Source organism: Podarcis cretensis (genome assembly GCF_951804945.1).
Source record: "Podarcis cretensis genome assembly, chromosome: 6".
NCBI lineage: Eukaryota > Metazoa > Chordata > Lepidosauria > Squamata > Lacertidae > Podarcis > Podarcis cretensis.
The window spans coordinates 77,976,482-77,994,262 of NC_137175.1; the positions used below are offsets into that span (position 1 = coordinate 77,976,482).

The 17,781-nt window shown below is 43.5% G+C and overlaps 1 protein-coding gene across 1 annotated transcript in view; it reads left to right on the plus strand.

The window, feature by feature from the left end:
- The window catches only part of ABCA4 (ATP binding cassette subfamily A member 4), a 104,236-nt gene that overhangs the window by 33,960 nt on the left and 52,495 nt on the right, over positions 1-17,781 (plus strand). Inside the window, exons 9-14 of the mRNA XM_079981002.1 lie at positions 604-844; positions 2,355-2,494; positions 3,784-3,900; positions 4,735-4,932; positions 11,842-12,047; positions 13,035-13,211. Coding sequence (XP_079837128.1) covers positions 604-844; positions 2,355-2,494; positions 3,784-3,900; positions 4,735-4,932; positions 11,842-12,047; positions 13,035-13,211 — 1,079 coding nt within the window. The remainder of the gene's footprint in view (positions 1-603; positions 845-2,354; positions 2,495-3,783; positions 3,901-4,734; positions 4,933-11,841; positions 12,048-13,034; positions 13,212-17,781) is intronic.

A 17,781-nucleotide genomic window follows, 5' to 3' on the forward strand; every position in this document is an offset into this window, starting at 1 on the left:
CAAAATGGTTTTCACCATCTGAAGTTTGAAGTGGTGAAGTTCACTGTACAACCTACATTTCTGAATCCAGCTTCAGACTGACTAACAGTGATCTCTAATCTGATATATCCAGAACCTATATAGGACATCTGATAATACGCTGCTCTTTGTCTCCATGTATGAGGGTGCTGTTTCAGCTCATTCTCTGCTGTTACATACCTTGCCTGACTTCCAAACCTCCTTTTGGGTTTGGTCTACAGATTCCGTTGCTTATCTCTGCATGCCCACTTGATGATGATTAACAAGCAGCCCTTAGTAATGCACTCAGATGTGACTATCTTTAGTCTTCACATTCCTGATCAAACCTGCATCTTGCCTCAGTGCAGCTTAATACTTCTTTCAAACACCATAATACCAGTTCAGCACCTTTTTTGTATTTAGGAGGGGCATAGCCAAAGATGTCCTTAATTAGAGTAGAAGAGAGCAGGAGCAGTTTGTTACTTTTAAAAAAGCAAAAAGCCTTGAAGAGGGCAAGTTTGCTGCAGTGGGCATATTGTTCAGCTTTATTATTCCTTTCTGTTCTTAGTATAACCATTCATTTAAAAACGCTTTGTTTCATTGCAGCTGGCACATAGGCCAAGTGTTCAGGACCTTTTATCGATCCTACAACCGCTTCTGCAAGATGGGGAGCCTGTGTCCTTATGGCAGCTGATGAGTTCATTATCTGATCTTCTCTGTGGCTACCCAGAGGGAGGTGGTTCCAGAATAATCTCTCTCAACTGGTACGAAGACAATAATTACAAGGCCTTCCTTGGGGTTGACTCCACGAAGAAGGAATCCATTTATGTGTATGACAACACAACCAGTAAGTCCCCCACCCCCACCCCATTGGCTGTGCTTCATGTAGGCTTGTATTATAAGATTAAGATTGATAATGCCACTGTTACGCCATTACAGTGGTACCTCAGGTTAAGTACTTAATTTGTTCCGGAGGTCCGTTCTTAACCTGAAACTGTTCTTAACCTGAAGCACCACTTTAGCTAATGGGGCCTCCTGCTGCTGCCGCACCACCGGAGCCCGATTTCTGTTCCTATCTTGAAGCGAAGTTCTTAACCTGAAGCACTATTTCTGGGTTAGTGGGGTGTGTAACCTGAAGCGTATTTAACCTGAAGCGTATGTAACCCGAGGTACCACTGTAGTTGTTTCAGGAATTTCACCTAACAACTTAATCCATGCAAAGGCATAAAGCAGCTAGAATCATTAGGGCAGGAACTTGTGTGTGTGTGTTTGCTAGCAATGCAAGGTTGCTGTCATTTTAAGATTTGCCTACATTACCTGAAAGAGGTGCTTCAGTGAGACAGACTCCAAAATTGGCATTATGGCCAGGGGTGGGGAACTCCAATGTGGCCTTCCCGGTCTATCTAGCCCCATTTCCCCCAAAACTTGGGTCTCCAGCTGCTTTTGTACTACAATTCCCAACATCCCTGAACACTGGTGTTGCTAACTAGGGATGGTGAGAGTTGTAGTCCAAAAACTGACCTGGCTCTTAGGAATCTTCTGAGGCCATAGCCACAGTCTCATTAGCTTTGCATCAGGCTGGAATGTGTCCTTGAGCTCTGATTATGCCTCTTGCTTGTCTGAATGGACAATACAGAGGTCCTCGTGGTTTGGAAGAAAGGAGGCGTGTGTGTGTGTAGAAACTCAGCTACTGTAAAGTTGACCTTTGTTGCTCCGTCCACTTTCACCTTGTTGTGGACCAGAAGGCTGACCAGAAGGGAGTGCTTCCCTAAGGTGGAAGAAGGTTTTCCACCCCTGCTATGTTAGGACAAGGGTGGGAAACCTTTTCCAGCGGGCCACATTCCCTTGTGAACAGCCCTCATCATCTGGAGTAGCGTTTCTCAACTGTTGGGTTCACAGATGTTGTTGGACTACAACTCCTATCATCCATACCCAGCAAGGACAGCAGCCAGGGATGATGGGAGTGGTACTCCAACAACATCTGGGGACCCACGGTTGATAAAGGCTAACCTGGAGGCCACCACCACCGCCTGGATGGCACCAGTTTTGGAAAAGGCTGCTTAGTTCTGCTGCTGCCGTTGCACTGCTGCTGTAAAATGAGCTCAATAAACCCTGGAATTTCTGTCCTTTAGATTTCAGTCAAGTAGTATTACACTGCTCTTTTAACTAAAGGCATGGCGGCTGCATAGATGCAACCTGAACCTTTTTTGCTCTGTTTGCTGAGTTCCTAGAAACTGGTGTAGCTGCAATTTTCTGTTGGTAAGATGGAAAGGCTAGCCTGCAGAATGTCGTGAACAATTAAAAACTGGGCCAGTGTTATATAACGTATCTCCTTTCCCCTCCCTCTCCTCCAACAGCTCCCTTTTGTAACACATTGATCCAGACTATGGAATCAAATCCTTTAACCAAAATAGCCTGGAGGGCTATGAAACCATTATTGATGGGGAAAATCCTCTTTGCTCCAGATTCACCTGCCGTTCACGAGATACTGAAGAATGTAAGTTATTTTCTCTCTGCTACACCTATGCACCTGCAGTTTATAACTTGAGCGCTTTGCAAGAGAGGTCCATTGAACAAGTGGCAACCAAGCTGTTGCTGCAGGCAACAACAGACCTTTTTCCCCCTCGAGAAAATGTAACGTGGCCTTTGAACTCAGGACTGGGGAGGAAAGGGGGAAGCCCAGCCTCTTTTAGTTCTCTAATACTTATAATTTGGGTTTTTTTTTAAAAAAGAAATCCATGTAGCTACTATAGCAGATCTTTTTCCGCTTGCTGATGCAAACCCAGGATTGCAAAAATTGGAATGAAGCAGAATTGGTATGCAGTGGTACCTCGGGTTAAGTACTTAATTCGTTCCGGAGGTCTGTTCTTAACCTGAAACTGTTCTTAACCTGAAGCACCACTTTAGCTAATGGGGCCTCCTGCTGCCACTGCGTCACCGCTGCACGATTTCTGTTCTCATCCTGAAGCAAAGTTCTTAACCTGAAGCACTATTTCTGGGTTAGCGGAGTCTGTAACCTGAAGCGTATGTAACCTGAAGCATATGTAACCTGAGGTACCACTGTAAATAATACACAAGGCCACTTTCTAATTTATTTTACTGCACTGATATCCCATGTTTTTTGGCCCACCCAGAGACCAGTTGCAGTAATTAAATAACAAAGCACCAATCTATATCACAGTAACTGTGCAGGTTCTTAAGTTTCACATGAATTCACTATCCCTGTTCAGGCATTATTCAAAAGTATGGGGGGAATAATGTACAGAATGTGGGTGCAGAATGCATGCCTCTCCCGCTGTCCCACAAAAACTTGTCCTCACCAGCCCCAGCCCCAACTTTTGCAGATTGGGCAGGGCTGTCTGAAAGGGGGGTTATTTGTGCATTCCCCTGAACATGCTTAGACTCCTCCCTGCTTTCTGACTTTCTGGCTGCAGAAGGGCTTCAAGTGCCTTCAGCCAAACACATGAAAACATCTCCCTTCAGATATTCCCACTCAATATGTGAATGTTCAGGTGAAGCCACTGGTGATATTAGGGGCCAGGGTCTCGTTCCCAAGGCACATTACTGCCACATGAATATTGCCACATTATCAATAGGCATTTGTATTCTGAAGGCAGCAGAAATACGGATTTAATGTTCGACTGTTCAGTAATTGCTTAGGGATGCTGTAGCTCTGGGTTTCCTGGGTTGAGGGGTTTGGACTAGCTGGTGTCTAAGACTATCCCCAAATCTTCTGTTTTTCCTATGATTCTTTCTTCCTCTCCCTCCTGCAACTTCCTAACTCAGGCAAATTCCACATTTGAGGAACTTGTGCGCCTCAGACTCTTGACTAAAGCCTGGAAGGAAGTGGGACCCCAAGTGTGGAGCTTCTTTCAAGACAGTGTGCAAATGAACATGATCCGGGTATGTGCAGGATACCTTACTTGGTATGGGAAGGGAACTGGAATCCATTAGGCAGAGTGATGTGATTGCTTCAGACAGCAGGTGCTGGGGTGGCAGCAATCTCTCCTATCCCCCATTCCTAATGGGACTCCCAAGCTATCCTGCTGCCCTCAGGTACAATGGACGATGCTGTCATACCTGAAGGGTCAACTGTTAGTTCAGAGTCTGTACTTCAAATGGGAGGAAGTATCTTGTCCCTTTGCCTCAGACAGCACTATGTCTTGAGCTAACTCTAGCTACAAGGGCTAATATAGTGTTGCCAAAGTTGTTGAACTCAAAAATATATATGAAGTTTTTGAGCTAATTCGCCAAAACCTAAACTTCCAACATGGGTTGCCATACGCCCATTTTTCCCTTGGACATCTCAGTGATTTCCACCTGGACACGGTTTCCGACTGCTGTATTCTGGATATGTCCGGGAAATTCCGGATATATGGCAGCCCATGTTGGGTGTCTTTGGTTATGACTGGTCTGGAGAAGGGGCTATGCTGCCACACCCACGTGTTCTATCTACCTCAAAGCCAGTGAACACAAGGGCAATTAAGGTTTAGCCTCTAAGTAGCTGGTTAGGGCAAAGGGGTCAGACCTAGGCAGGGTTATGGTTTGGGTTCCTCTACACCTGTGTGGATGGTTGGTGTCTGATTCTGACCTTTCCCCAGACTGAATTATCCATGTAGGCTTAGTGGCAGGTAATTCTTCCCTTGGAGTTACCAAGGTTGCAGTTTCCCAGGTGATAGAATACAAACGCATGCACAAATATAATATGTTAAATTAGACCTAATGTTTCTTCCCTAGGACACTTTGCAAAACCCTACGGTGAAAGGCTTCTTAAATGAGCAGCTGGGTTCTGAAGGTTTCACTGCAGAAGATGTGATCAATTTTCTCTACAATGGGCCACCAGAGAGAAGAAGGGAAGGCATGGTGAACTTTGATTGGAGGGATGTCTTCAGTGTTGCCAACCAGGCTCTGCATATGGTCCACGAGTACCTGCAGGTAAGACTGGTATCTTTTTCAATAGGAGGATGGATGCTCATGACAGTATTAGAACATCAATGCTCTAACATTTAGAAAATAAGAATTAATAGAAAGCATACAGGACACACAGACAACGTTTGGAAGATCTCTTTCCTATAGTAAAGCAGTAGCTTTCAATCCTTCCAGCCAGCCAGCAGAGTTTTTAGGCTGTGTGTGTGCTGTTCAGGGTCATAATCTAGGGAGCTGGCATTGGGGCTGATTTGGGCAAACAATGTATTTGCAGTTTCAATTGAAGTTTACAGTCCACAATGCAAATTCTAAAAGACAAAGAAGGAATAAGCATGCAGCTATAAGTAAAAAAAACCCTCTGGAATACCAGTGTGGTGATTTTCGATCAAGAGACATGGGAGCATGATAAATAAATTAATTCAGTAATTAAGGGCTTCTGTGAAGCCAAGGAAAGGAGGCTGCCCAATCCCTCTTGGCATGATTCACTGCTCTGGTCTTGCTTCCCTGCAATCAGGGTTTGTAGTTCTGCCACAGATCCATATTGAGTGTGATTGGATCATTTCTGACGCAAGGCCGCTGCAAAATTACCTGACCTCAGAGGAAAATAACTATTGTGTCTGCATGAATTACCTGCCTAGGCCTGCTCCTTCGAGCCCAGAGGTGCACCCAACAGTGATGCACACAGAAGCATGGGGGGTTGACTCCACTGTAGTGGGAAGGGTAATTCTTACGGGTGGCGCTGTGGTCTAAACCACTCAGCCTCTTGGGCTTGCCAATCAGCAGGTTGGCGGTTCAAATTTCTGTGACAGGGTGAGCTCCCGTTGCTTTGTTCCAGCTCCTGCCAACCTAGCAGTTCGAAAGCACACCAGTATAAGTAGATGAATAGGTACCATTGCAGCAGGAAGGTAAAGGCTGTTTCTGTGCACTCTGGCACTCGTCACAGTGTCCCGTTGTACCAGAAGTGGTTTAGTCATGCTGGCCACATGACCCAGAAAGCTGTCTGCGGACAAACACCGGTTACCTCGGCCTGAAGTGAGATGAGCGCCACAACCCCATAGTCACCTTTGACTGGACTTAACCATCCAGGGTTCCTTTACCTTTTACTTTTTCTTACTGTAATACACTTGAGACCAAACATTGGGTATAAGCATATAATATGCCTCCAATTTTAATTCAGATGAGGACTTACTTGATGGAAACCTCCACCATGAGAAGAGCTCACAAACAAACAAAACCAAGCATGTCTAAGGGAAGGCTAGACTAGAATTGTCTCACTGGGTCTAGTTTTCTGTGTCTTCCAACTTCCAGATCCTATTACTCCCTGGCCAATTCCATCTCCTTGGTCCCATTGGGAAAAAGAAACAGAAACATACATTTTCTCCCATGGGGTCCAAAGAAGCAATTTGGAGTTTGAAAACCAATTAAGAGGGAAGGGTTAAGACTTGGATCCCAGTTTTACTGCTTGGGAGGCTGGTTTAGATTTGAAAAGGAAAAGGGGGGGGCAAGGAGAATTGCATGTGATGTATGAAGGAAGAGTTGGCTTAAAAGCAAGTACAGTGGTACCTTGGTTCTCAGACTTAATCTGTTCTGGAAGTTGGTTCCAAAACCAAAGCGTTCCAAAACCAAGGTGTGTTTTCCCATAGAAAGTAATGCAAAATGGATTAATCCTTTCCAGACTTTTAAAAACTACCCTAAAACAGCAATTTAACATGAATTTTTCTATCTCACGATACCATTGATCCATAAAATGAAAGCAGTAATCAATGTAATGTACTATAAAAAGAATAAAACAGTATGGAAGATGAGAAAAATTAAAATTAACTTTTTTTCTTACCTGCACTGATGGTAGTCATTGTTTGGATGGGGGACTTTTATCCGTTTCCTCAGTCACACAATCAATCAGTAGTTGAACTGGGTTCCACATGGTCACAAAAACAAATTAACCGAGAAAGCCTCAAAAACAAAAACACAAAATAAATAGCAAAAACAAAAGCGCCAAACTTAATCCGTTCCGGAAGTCTGTTTGACTTCCGAAATGTTCAAAAACCAAGGTGCAGCTTCTGATTGGTGCAGGTGCCCTGGGAACAATAGCTGACAGCCACGTTGGATGTTCGGCTTCCCAAAAACATTCAAAAACCAGAAAACTTACTTCCGGGTTTTCGGTGTTTGAGAACCAAGGCGTTTGAGAACCAAGGTACCACTTTATATGAATAGTCTGCTGATAGTGTCCTCTTATTTTGGAATTGTGTAGCTTCTCACTTCTTATGTGTAAAATTGTGGTACTCTTTTTTGTGGGGGAAGGTCCGCAGTTATTGGGCATTGATCTTGCTTGGGTTTGGGAGGAGGGAGGTCTTGCTAACGAAGCAAAAAGTATGCTACACAGGTGAACTTTTGGCATGGAGCAGGATGAGAGTTGAGTAGAACAATGGCTTGATTGCTTCCCCAGGGGTTTTAAAGAGAGGTCTTGGCAGGCATTAATTATGGGCCCCATATCTTTCTGACTTAAGACTTTGGGCGAGGCAGACTTCACTTGGATAATGGGAGAAAGCAACTTGATGTGAACAATTATTTGTAAGCATTTGTTGCTAGCTCTGATAGTTCCAACACACTTACATTTTGTTTAAAAAACTGATTTTATTGGATTTCTGTGTTGCCACTCTGAATAGCTCAGGGAAGCATACAAAAAAGTGATCCAGAGCCTTGAAGCTTACAATAGAAAGAGATTTAGAAAACACCCTGTATGTGTCTATGTTGTTGAAGAAGGTGGAACCTAAGCTGTTTAACTAAGCAGTTTTAAATCAATCTCTGTTTGGGCATTCATTTATATGCATTTCAAAACTGAGCATGCAATGGTATCCTGCTAGGGTCCAGAGCCTACTGACCGTCTTACTTGATGGCTTCTCCTTACCGAATTATAAATGTTAAGTGCTATAAAAAACACTAAGTATTTTTGTGGCTGTTTTAATTAACTTCTAGTTACAACTGAAAAATATATAGGGAAGGGTTCATCCATAAGTTTCCTTTACGTTCAGTAAAGAAAAACCTGTATTGTAGTAGTGTTGTACAATTTTATTTGCGAAGAAGGATGCTTTTGTGAAATAATAAGTTGCCTACAGTTACTTAATATTGTTGCTGCTGTTATCCTTGAACTAAACCACCAATACTGTATGCTCAAGGGGATTTTGGGCTTCTGGTTTTTGAACAGCAGCCTCTCTACACAAAGAGGCAAGCTATTTTTTGAATCTGAGAAGACTTTTTTTTAAAAAAAAAACAACACCCAGCCTGTGGCATAGTAAGGGTTTTTGTTGTTGTTGTTTAAAGTCAAAAATTTACTGGGCATGCCGGCCCTAATGGTGTGCCTATAGCAGCGGGGTCTGATCTGCATGTTGTTGGACTCCAACTCCCATCAGCCCTAACCATCATGGCCTGTGGTCAGGAATTATGGGTATTGTAGTCCTCTGGAGGGTCACTGGTTCCCCAACTCTGGCCTAAGGCAGCCTTCCCCTCCATCATCCCTGACCATGGCACATGTTGACTGGGGCTGATGTGAGTTGGAGTCTAAAACATTTGGAAGCACCAGGATGGGGAAGTCTGACTTTAAGTAACTATTTGGATCCTGGTTGTTGCTACTATTACACCCCATATCCAAGTTTGACTGGACTTACCGTAACCATCTAGGGGTCCTTTATCTTTACCTTTTTACTACTGTTATGCATGGGGTCTTCTGTTCAGGACAGTGTTGTTTCCTTCTGGGCCATAAAACCAGTTTTTCCCCCTGGGGGGGGGGGGAGATAAGCAACCTTCCCCATCACAGTTGCGGCCTAGATTCCATCTTCTCACAGCCATTTTGGATTTTAATAAAGGCTTTAGGAAATCATAGTTGCATTTGGTAAGACTGCATAGAAGACTGTCCTTTATTTGAAAGGCTGTGTCCTGCCCAAGTCTAGTGTAAAGATAACTATATAAAAGAAAGGGATATGAATTTGCTCACCAACAGCTAGCAGCTGGGCAGTATACTGAGCAGGACCACAGGTGTCTATGACCAGTACCTACTGATGTAGCTGGAGCAAGAACTGCAGCCAGGGAGTAAGTGGGCTGGACCCTAAGAAGCTCAACACGGGCTATTAACCCATCAAGCATCCAGAGGAGGATATATAAGGCATATATCTTCACTGCCAGCTACTCCGCTTCTTGGTGATGTGCTGCATTTTTGTTTACAGCAAAGTCTTCTCCATCCTTCTTAGTGGAACTCTCTACTTGAAGAGACCTTTGGTGGCATAACTTTCTGGAGACTCTGGGCTCCCATTGAATCTGTTGCTGCCTTTCCTCTTGAAGTGCAGGTGACAAAGGTTGAGCATCTAGGGTCAGGCCAGGCCTTGGCCTGTGCTCAGATGGGTTATCAGTGGGGCTCAGGTGAGACATCCGTGAGCCTAAAGCACTTTGGTCAGCTTTAGGACTTTTAATGGGTCCTTCCATGTCCTCATGAAATCTTGTGCCTCTTCTTCAAAGGATTCTGATTGTGCAGGATCCTGACAACTGTCACTTGGTCAGTCTTCCCCACTATGGTGAGACGTATTTCTGTTTATATTATAGTTATTACTTTCCTGATTTGCATCAATACAGATTAATTTGGGGCAATGTTTTTGTCATCTTTTTTGTTATCAATGTCCACTTTTCAGTGATAGAACTGTACAATGTTCCTTTTTACATACGAGCATAATTATAATACATCGCTTTTTGTTGATCATCCACTAAAAAGCGATATAGCCTTGACATATCCTTTAAGTAAGGCATATTTTGGAACATCATCAGTTTAGTTAAAACAGGATCCTTTCTATTCAGAGGTGCTTCCCCCACCCTCCCCCACCATTTAAAACAACATAAGAAAAGTTTCTTTAGATGACAAGGCCAAACAAAGGAGACTTTACATTTCAGAGAAGTCTGCCTGTTAAATCACAAGTTGTCTGCAAGCACTTTGATGTACAGTAATTGTTGGTTGTTGGCTTGCCGAAAAGACCATCTAGATAGAAGATAAGATCAAACAAGTTGGCTTTGTGTGGCATTCTATGAGGTGAGGTAATTAAACACATTTCTTCCTAGTCCGTTTAGGAACTGAATGCTGCCTACTTACTTGCCAAGATGAGACAATGATAATAACTCACTGGTTTCGGAGTTAGGAAGCTCAATAAAAATACAAATATATGGTTATGTGTGTTTCTTTAAATACTTGCCATGCCACGTTTGCAGTTCCCAATTGCTTTTTCTGTAACAATGCACAGGAGTGTGGTCAAATGTCAGTATATCAGCAGATATAAAGATACATTTAAAGCGCACACACCCCAAAGGAATCCTGGGAACTGTACAGGCAATGACCAATTAATGTGTCTCTGAATGATGTGTGTTTGCGCATGCGCGCATGGCGCTGAACCCGGAAGTGACAGAAAATATCACTAAACACGTCCCTTAAAAGGTGGTACGGGGCAGGGCACACTTATGTGTGCCCTGCCATCATGCGTTGTATCTAGGAATGGAACCTCCAGGCAAAATGATTGTTGACTGTAGTTGAAGGGTGTTTGGAATTATAGCTTTGTTGGGGTGGTGAACTACAGTTCCCAGAATTCTTTCAGCAGGGGAAATGTGTTTTATGTATATCCCACGTACACATAGTGTCTTCTGCAGGGATGGACTATATAAGAAGTGTGGAATGGGATCCCTTCATCACCCCTAACACTTTTAAATAGATTCTGCTGGTTGTTACATAATAATAAAAGTTTGTGACAATTTTCCAGTCCAATAACTGTGTCTACCTCTGGATTGCTGCCATGGTTCCATTCATATTTCATCATTTCTATGTATTCATTGTGAAAGACACGTTTTCAGATGCATCCTCAGCCCTCCTGCTCATTCCTACTGGGCATATATGCTAAGAACGCCTCCAGTTTTCACCCACAGCCCATGATTTCAACCCTTACACTTTTCCAAGCATGCAGAGTAAAGTGGAGGCTGAGTGAAGTGTTTACCCATAGTGAATTGTGTCTTGGTGCCTCCTCACTGCAGTGTGTTCTTTCTGCTGGATGTGCTGATGAGACACTTTCCTCTTGTCTCTACCTGGTGATTTTGTTTGCTCTCCCAGTCTTATTTTCCAGGTGGTGGGCTCACATTATCTTTTCCCTCTGTTTGCTGAGATGAAGGTTTTGCTTTGGTGTTCTTCCTGGCTAGACATTTCTTTAATGACCAGGCTCCCAACTCTCACCCTACAATTACTCCATTCAGGCTGCAATCCTACACCCATTGTAATCCACATTGAACTTGGGGGGGGGGCTCTCTTTTGAATTAGAAGTATGTAGGGTTGCATTGTCAGTCTCCAACGTTACAGGATGGTAGTATAAATGTTAGATGTGGAATATTCTTAAGTTGGCCTTTTCAGTCTTTCCTTTTATCTTTTAATCACCAGTTTTTACATATCACTTTAGCATGAGAATAGGCATAGAAGTCTTAAGGCGTGTCTAGATTAAAATTTTAAATTGTTTTCAAGTCTCATGCATTTCCCAACCAAGAAACTATCAGCAATACAATTTCAAACTGGCTTCAATGTGTTGTGTTGATGTTGTTTTACAGCAGGGATAACCAATATGGTGACTTCAAGATACTGGTTTTATTCAATTATTTCAGTTATTTATTAGTCATTTTTCAGGACCCAAACCCACAGAAAAATAAAAAGAATAAACCATCAGGCAGAATACAAATCCCATGGTCAGGGGTGATGGGGAGTCCAGCAACACCTAGAGGGCACCATGTTAGCTATCCCTGCCTTGGAGTAAGAAGCAAAAAAGTTATAGTGAACCCATTTGTGCTTATGTAATGCGTATGTCCTTCTGTCCTACTCCAATGTGTCTTCTACCTTTTTACTCTCTGCAGTGCTTGGCTCTTGATAAATTTGAAGGCTACGCTGATGAAACCCACGTGACTCACCGTGCTCTTTCTCTTCTGGAGGAGAATAAATTCTGGGCTGCTCTCATCTTTCCTGATCTGGACCCAAAAACCAGATTGCTGCCGCCTCATGTCAAATTCAAGATTCGCATGGATATAGATTCAGTGGAGAAAACGAACAAAATCAAAGACAGGTGATGGTAGTCTCGCATCTCGCAATGTGTTGAAGGCCTGGCCCAAGCTTGCCTTGCCTAGGCTATGGCACTAGGCCCAGGTTGGCTGGAGTCAGAATATAAATCAGAGCAGCCAAGACATTTCAGTGACTAAGACGGAATATCCCGGTGGTGAAAATATTATAATAAAAAGCTAGATAAATGATATTTTGCTACTCTTTGGGGGTTTGCCACCCCAAATTCTGCCTAATGGTAATCCCTAAATCAGAGGGTGTTATGAGGCAGATGAGCAGATGCTTGATAATATACAGCCATCCTTTATATGATGGTACAGTGTGGAATGCACATCTAGAATTGGACCCCAAATTGTGTAGACTGGTAACAGAAGAGAAGCCTTGAAAGCCTGATTTACTCGGTGTAACATAATTTATGGTAACATAAAAAGCAAAGATAGCTGTGTTAGTTCATAGGAAGAGCTGGAAAAAACAAGATATTGGGAAATAACTTGAATAGGACCAACTTAAAAAGTTACAAAATAGTGAGCAAGCTTTCTCCAGAATTCTTCGTCAGGTTGGATGCTGTACAAAGCTGGGGGGAGGAGATAGGAGATAGGAGAAGAAAACACAAAGAGTACATTAAAAATTGGCTGGGTATTGTAGCCATACTGTTTGCATTTAGGCTCAGTCTCAAAATGGAGGCTGCAGACTGGCTGAATTAATCTCTGCTAGGTGTTGCGGGTTTCAGGTTACACTTAGGATTCTGAGACAAAGAAGCAATGGCTGAAAAGCCAATTTGGAAAGTATAAAACACCAACAGTGACCTAGATCTATCTCCAGCCTTAAGCTAAACACACAAGTTCCTAGCTGGGCGGGGATCTGTAGTTCTCATCAAGGTAGAGCTGCCACTTTTTCAACCTTGAATAGTGTAAGTCTGAGGCTCTGTCAATTGTAATGTCAACCCTAGTCAGCTTTCTAGGTTGCATATAGTAATGTTTTTATGTCTTCACAGGTACTGGGATCCTGGCCCAAGAGCTGACCCAGTGGATGATCTGCGTTACATCTGGGGAGGGTTTGCATATCTGCAAGACATGGTTGAGCATGGAATCATCAAGATGCAGACTGGAGTTGAAGTGCCTTCGGGGATCTACCTGCAACAAATGCCCTATCCATGCTTTGTAGATGATGTGTGAGTAAGAGCAGCCACAGTGATCTGTTTCTGATAACTAATTGGGTGGCTGGGTGGGTGGCAGATTGGATTTTACAGGGGGATTGGCTGCTTTTTGCCTTTGATCTTGCTGAAAAGCTGGAGAAATCCAGGATGAAGGTATTAGGCAAATCTCCTCCCCACCCCCAAGGAGTCCGGGATGGGCTGCTGCCCTGGTTAAGTCTGAGATAAGGAGGCTGGAACACAAAAACAACACCACCAAAGCACTGGAGCGTTTTAAAACTTTAAAATAGAGAACAGCAAGGAGACCTTAGGTCTAGGATAACTTCCATTGGGAAAACAACAATCCATGGATTCATTAGCAGGAATGTACAGGAGAAGTTAGAGTTTATAGCTGTCTGAATCTTGCCATAAAACAAAAGGAGAGGGGAAAGAGCTTTTGTTTTTTAAAAACTCCTCTGGTTTTTAACAAGAACTTGAAGGAAGGTTTGGTGAAACGGTACAGTGTTCCAAAACAATCAGTGGCTTTCCCTATCTCTGGAAAACATTTTACACTGACCGACCTAGCAGGATTTTGTTCACTTTTTCTCTCATGCAGCCACAGATATTGTGTGGGCGGTTGTGCCCCAGAAATGCCCTTGCAAATCAGGGAGCCAAAGACTCTCCTAGCTGTGGAGCTGCCACTGGGGATTCCAGTGCGGTGAAATCGACAGCGTGTCTGACTAGAATCAGGGAGACCCATGTTAGGAACACAAGAAGAGCCTGCTAGATCAGGTCGATGGCCCATCAGGTCTGTTGTCCTGCTCCCACGGTGGCCAACCAGATGCCTGCGGGAAGCCCCAAAGCAGGGCCTAAGTGTAGTCTCCTCACTTGTGATTCCCAGCAACTGGCACTCAGAGCCACACTATCAGAAGCATAACCATTGTGATTTGTCTAATCCTCTTTTAAGACCTCCCAAGTTGGATGCTATAACTGTTCCTTATGGGACCGAACTGCAGCATTTATCTGGGCTGCGTGAAGAAGTACAGGCATACCTCGGGTTACAGCCGCTTCAGGTTGCATTTTTTCGGGTTGTGGACCACCAAAACCTGGAAGTACCGGAACAGGTTACTTCCGGGTTTCGGCGGTTGCACTTTGCGCATGCGCAGAAGTGCCGAATTGCAACCCGTGCGTGCGCAGATGCGAGTTGCGAACGCTGCGGGTTGCATCCCGCATGGATCACATTCGCAACCTGAGCGTCCACTGTACTTTCTTTTGTCTGTCCCAAATATTCCAACATTCAGCTTCACAGGATCTTCCCTGAGTTCTAGTGGTATGAGAGAGAGAGAGAGGGTCAAAAACTTCCTTGTCCGTATCACGTTCAAACACCTGATCAGCTATTAAGCTCGCAGTCTTTTCCTTTCAGACTTACATACCCCACAGGCCTGTTTTGAAGTTTTGTATGCGAGTGGGGAGTGATAATATGCCATCCTGAGCTCCTTCGTAAAAGTAAAAAAAGTAATAAATGATAAACGAAATTTGAATAACTTATCAGCACCCTGCCCCTGCAACAAACAGTCTATGAGCAGATAAACATGAAGATAATAATGTTGCAGTAAAATTACAGTACAAGCAACAAATCAAGCACAAGAATAAAACCAAAACAGGTAATTCAAAATAGGAAGCAAAGAAATAAAACCCCATACCAGAAAGATATAAGAGTAGGCACCATGCCAGGCCTCTTTAGGCAGGGCATTCCACAATGGGTGGGTCTGCCGTTGGGGCTTGTCAACCTGGGAAGGTAGCCCATTGAGGAGAAGGAAAACTGATCCTAAACCTCTGCTGCCTTGCGGCATATCTTTGGGAGAAGAGAAGGCTAAGGAGTAAACCCTACACAAATTTGGAGTGGAGTCCCTAAGATGGTTGGATGGTGCCTTGCATGCCTCCTTCTGGCAACTCCTGCAGCCAAGCTGGTACCAAACGTATTGCTCTGCTTCCTTTTGGATCGCATCAGTGAGGCCAAGAGGGGGGTCTTGTTGTCTGACCCTCCATGCACACTGTCCAGGCTTGTGCCCTGGGGTGGTCACTTAGGTGCAGTTAACACAGTGGTTTGACTTCACCCTTGGAGGCACACTCCATTGACAGACAGATGCCAACAAAAAACAAAGGGGTCTGCCACTAAAAAGGCCTTTTCTCTCATAGCCACCCACGGCCTTCGCTAGGCGGGGACACTCGGAGAAGGGCCTCAGATGATGGCTTGGGTAGGGACATGTGGGAAGAGGTCATTCCTCAGATACCAAAGCCTCCAAACAATGAAGAGCTTTAAATGTCACACCTCTGAAAGATCAGCATTGTGAATAGTTCTGCAGCTACAGTATCTGAGCATCTTCCTTTGCAGGGTTTTGTGGAGGCTCAGCTGCTTGTGCTGCTATGCGCAGGAATGGGGTAGGGGGTGGTAGGGTCATAGTCATGCATACAGCATTGGAGTTTTGTGTATCGCCCCCTAACAAAAACCTAACAATATCAAATTCTTCAGCCTCTTACTTCAACTTCAGCTATCCATTAAGTTCAGCAATCCTGAGGTTAGAAGCTGAATGAACTTTCTTTTTCAGATTACAGAGGGTAAGAGACCAGGCCCAGGGTCTAGCTTTTTCTAAAGGTTTCGCATTCCTTTGATTTATCATCAATCATCATTAACCCCCAGGTCTCTTCTTTACATACAGGGAAGGGCTCTTAATGCCATTTTTAAACTGGTTTCACAATGGGGAAATGCTCATGTAAAACGAGAGCTAGATTAATAGCGTAGGCCCAACACATAATGAGACGAGATCCCACTTACATCGTCTTTTATAATTCCGCTTTCAAAGTTGCTTCAAGGCTGTCTCTTCTTCTAAATCATAGTATGCTGGGTATGTGCTGCCGTAGCTGCTTGTCTGTGAATGAAGTGCCTGCCTCTGATGAAAGACAGCCCTCTGGTGGTTAGACCCAATAGCATAATTCTTGAATGTAAACACTATTCTTTTAGATTCATGCATTTTTAAAAATAATTAATTAAATTAAATTAAATTAAATTAAATTAAGCATTGACAATACTGCACTGAGCATACAACCTTCCACCAGGTAAAAGATATATTTAATATGTGGCATTTTTCCTACCTAGAAGGCACCTCAGTTTGGGGAAAATGCCGCATAGGCTCATTTTACAACATCACATGTGAAAAATCACTCTTGTGTATCTGTTGTCATGACGGATTATGGAAATACAGTCTCGCATGGCTCCCTCCCCAGTAAATATACTGGCTCCATGCAGGAAAAAAGTGGCATGAATCAGGTTGAGGTCCTAACTTGGGAGTTGAACTCAGTGGGAGTTACTTATGAGTAGACATGTGTAGGATTGCATTGTCAGGATAGCAATGGGTTGGAGCTAACTAAATTCTACTCAGAGTAGACCCACTGAAATTAATGGACCTAAGTTAGTTATATTTAATGATTTCAATGGGTTTACTCAGAGTATACTAATGCTGAGTACAACTCAGTGTGTGCACTGTATAGCAGCATCTCCCTGCAAATATAACAATATTTCTTACTTTCCTTGTAAGGTTGAAGTATGTGAAAGTAAAGTCACAAGTATTGTTCTAGTTGGGTGTCATTTGTATGTTGTTTATATACTTATCATATTGATATCCCATCTTTTATCCCAGGAACTCATGATCCACCCTCATTTTCTCTCTCTCTAGACAACATAGGCTGAAAGTCAGTGAACGGGCTTCATGGCTAAATGAGAATTTAAACCCAGCTCTCCCCATTCCTTGCCCAACATACTAGCTGCAACATGCTGGCTATTTGACAAGATATTGGTAGGGGGACAGGGGAAATACACGGCGGCTTGGCACTCTGAAAGTGAAGTTTGGCAGGGAAGCCTTATCATGAAGCAATAACAGCAGAATCCTCAAGGGCAGCATTTTGTGGTCTCTAGTTTCTATTTCTGTTTCCTTTTTAAACACAAGGGTCTGTCTGGGAGGCACCAGCTTGCAAAATATATCCCTTCTCTGCCACAAATAGCATGGCCTAGATTAATTCTCAAAAACACTCTTTTTCTCCATTTGTCCAGTAGCGACCTCACTTAGCAGCCAAGGTGAGAAATATTCTGCCTCTGCGTTCCTTTTGTTTCTGACTTGATCTGTCTTGCCATGATCTTATCTTTGGCTCCAGATGCCACCCCCTCTCCTAGCAGCACAGACAAAACAGACGCAGATAATCCCATAAACATATGATACAGGTTTATTCCCCCCCCTTTAATTGCTACATCTCCATGTGCTGACTTGATTGTATCCTCAAGGAGGAGGCATGGCTGTGCAAAAGGGCAGGATCTGCCTCTAGATCAGGTATTTGAGATGGGTAATTGATCACAGGGCTTTGGCACAGTCAGTGTGGGTTCAGCCACAGCACAAGATTGCTACCTGTGCATTGCAGGGAAAGAATATTCCAGCAGACGTTGATACACCTGTGAACAATTTAGACCTGCTCCCCCCTTCCATTTTTAATTTGATTTGTTCCATTGAATTGAGATTGCCATTAACACAGAGCTCACAAAATAATAATAATAATAATA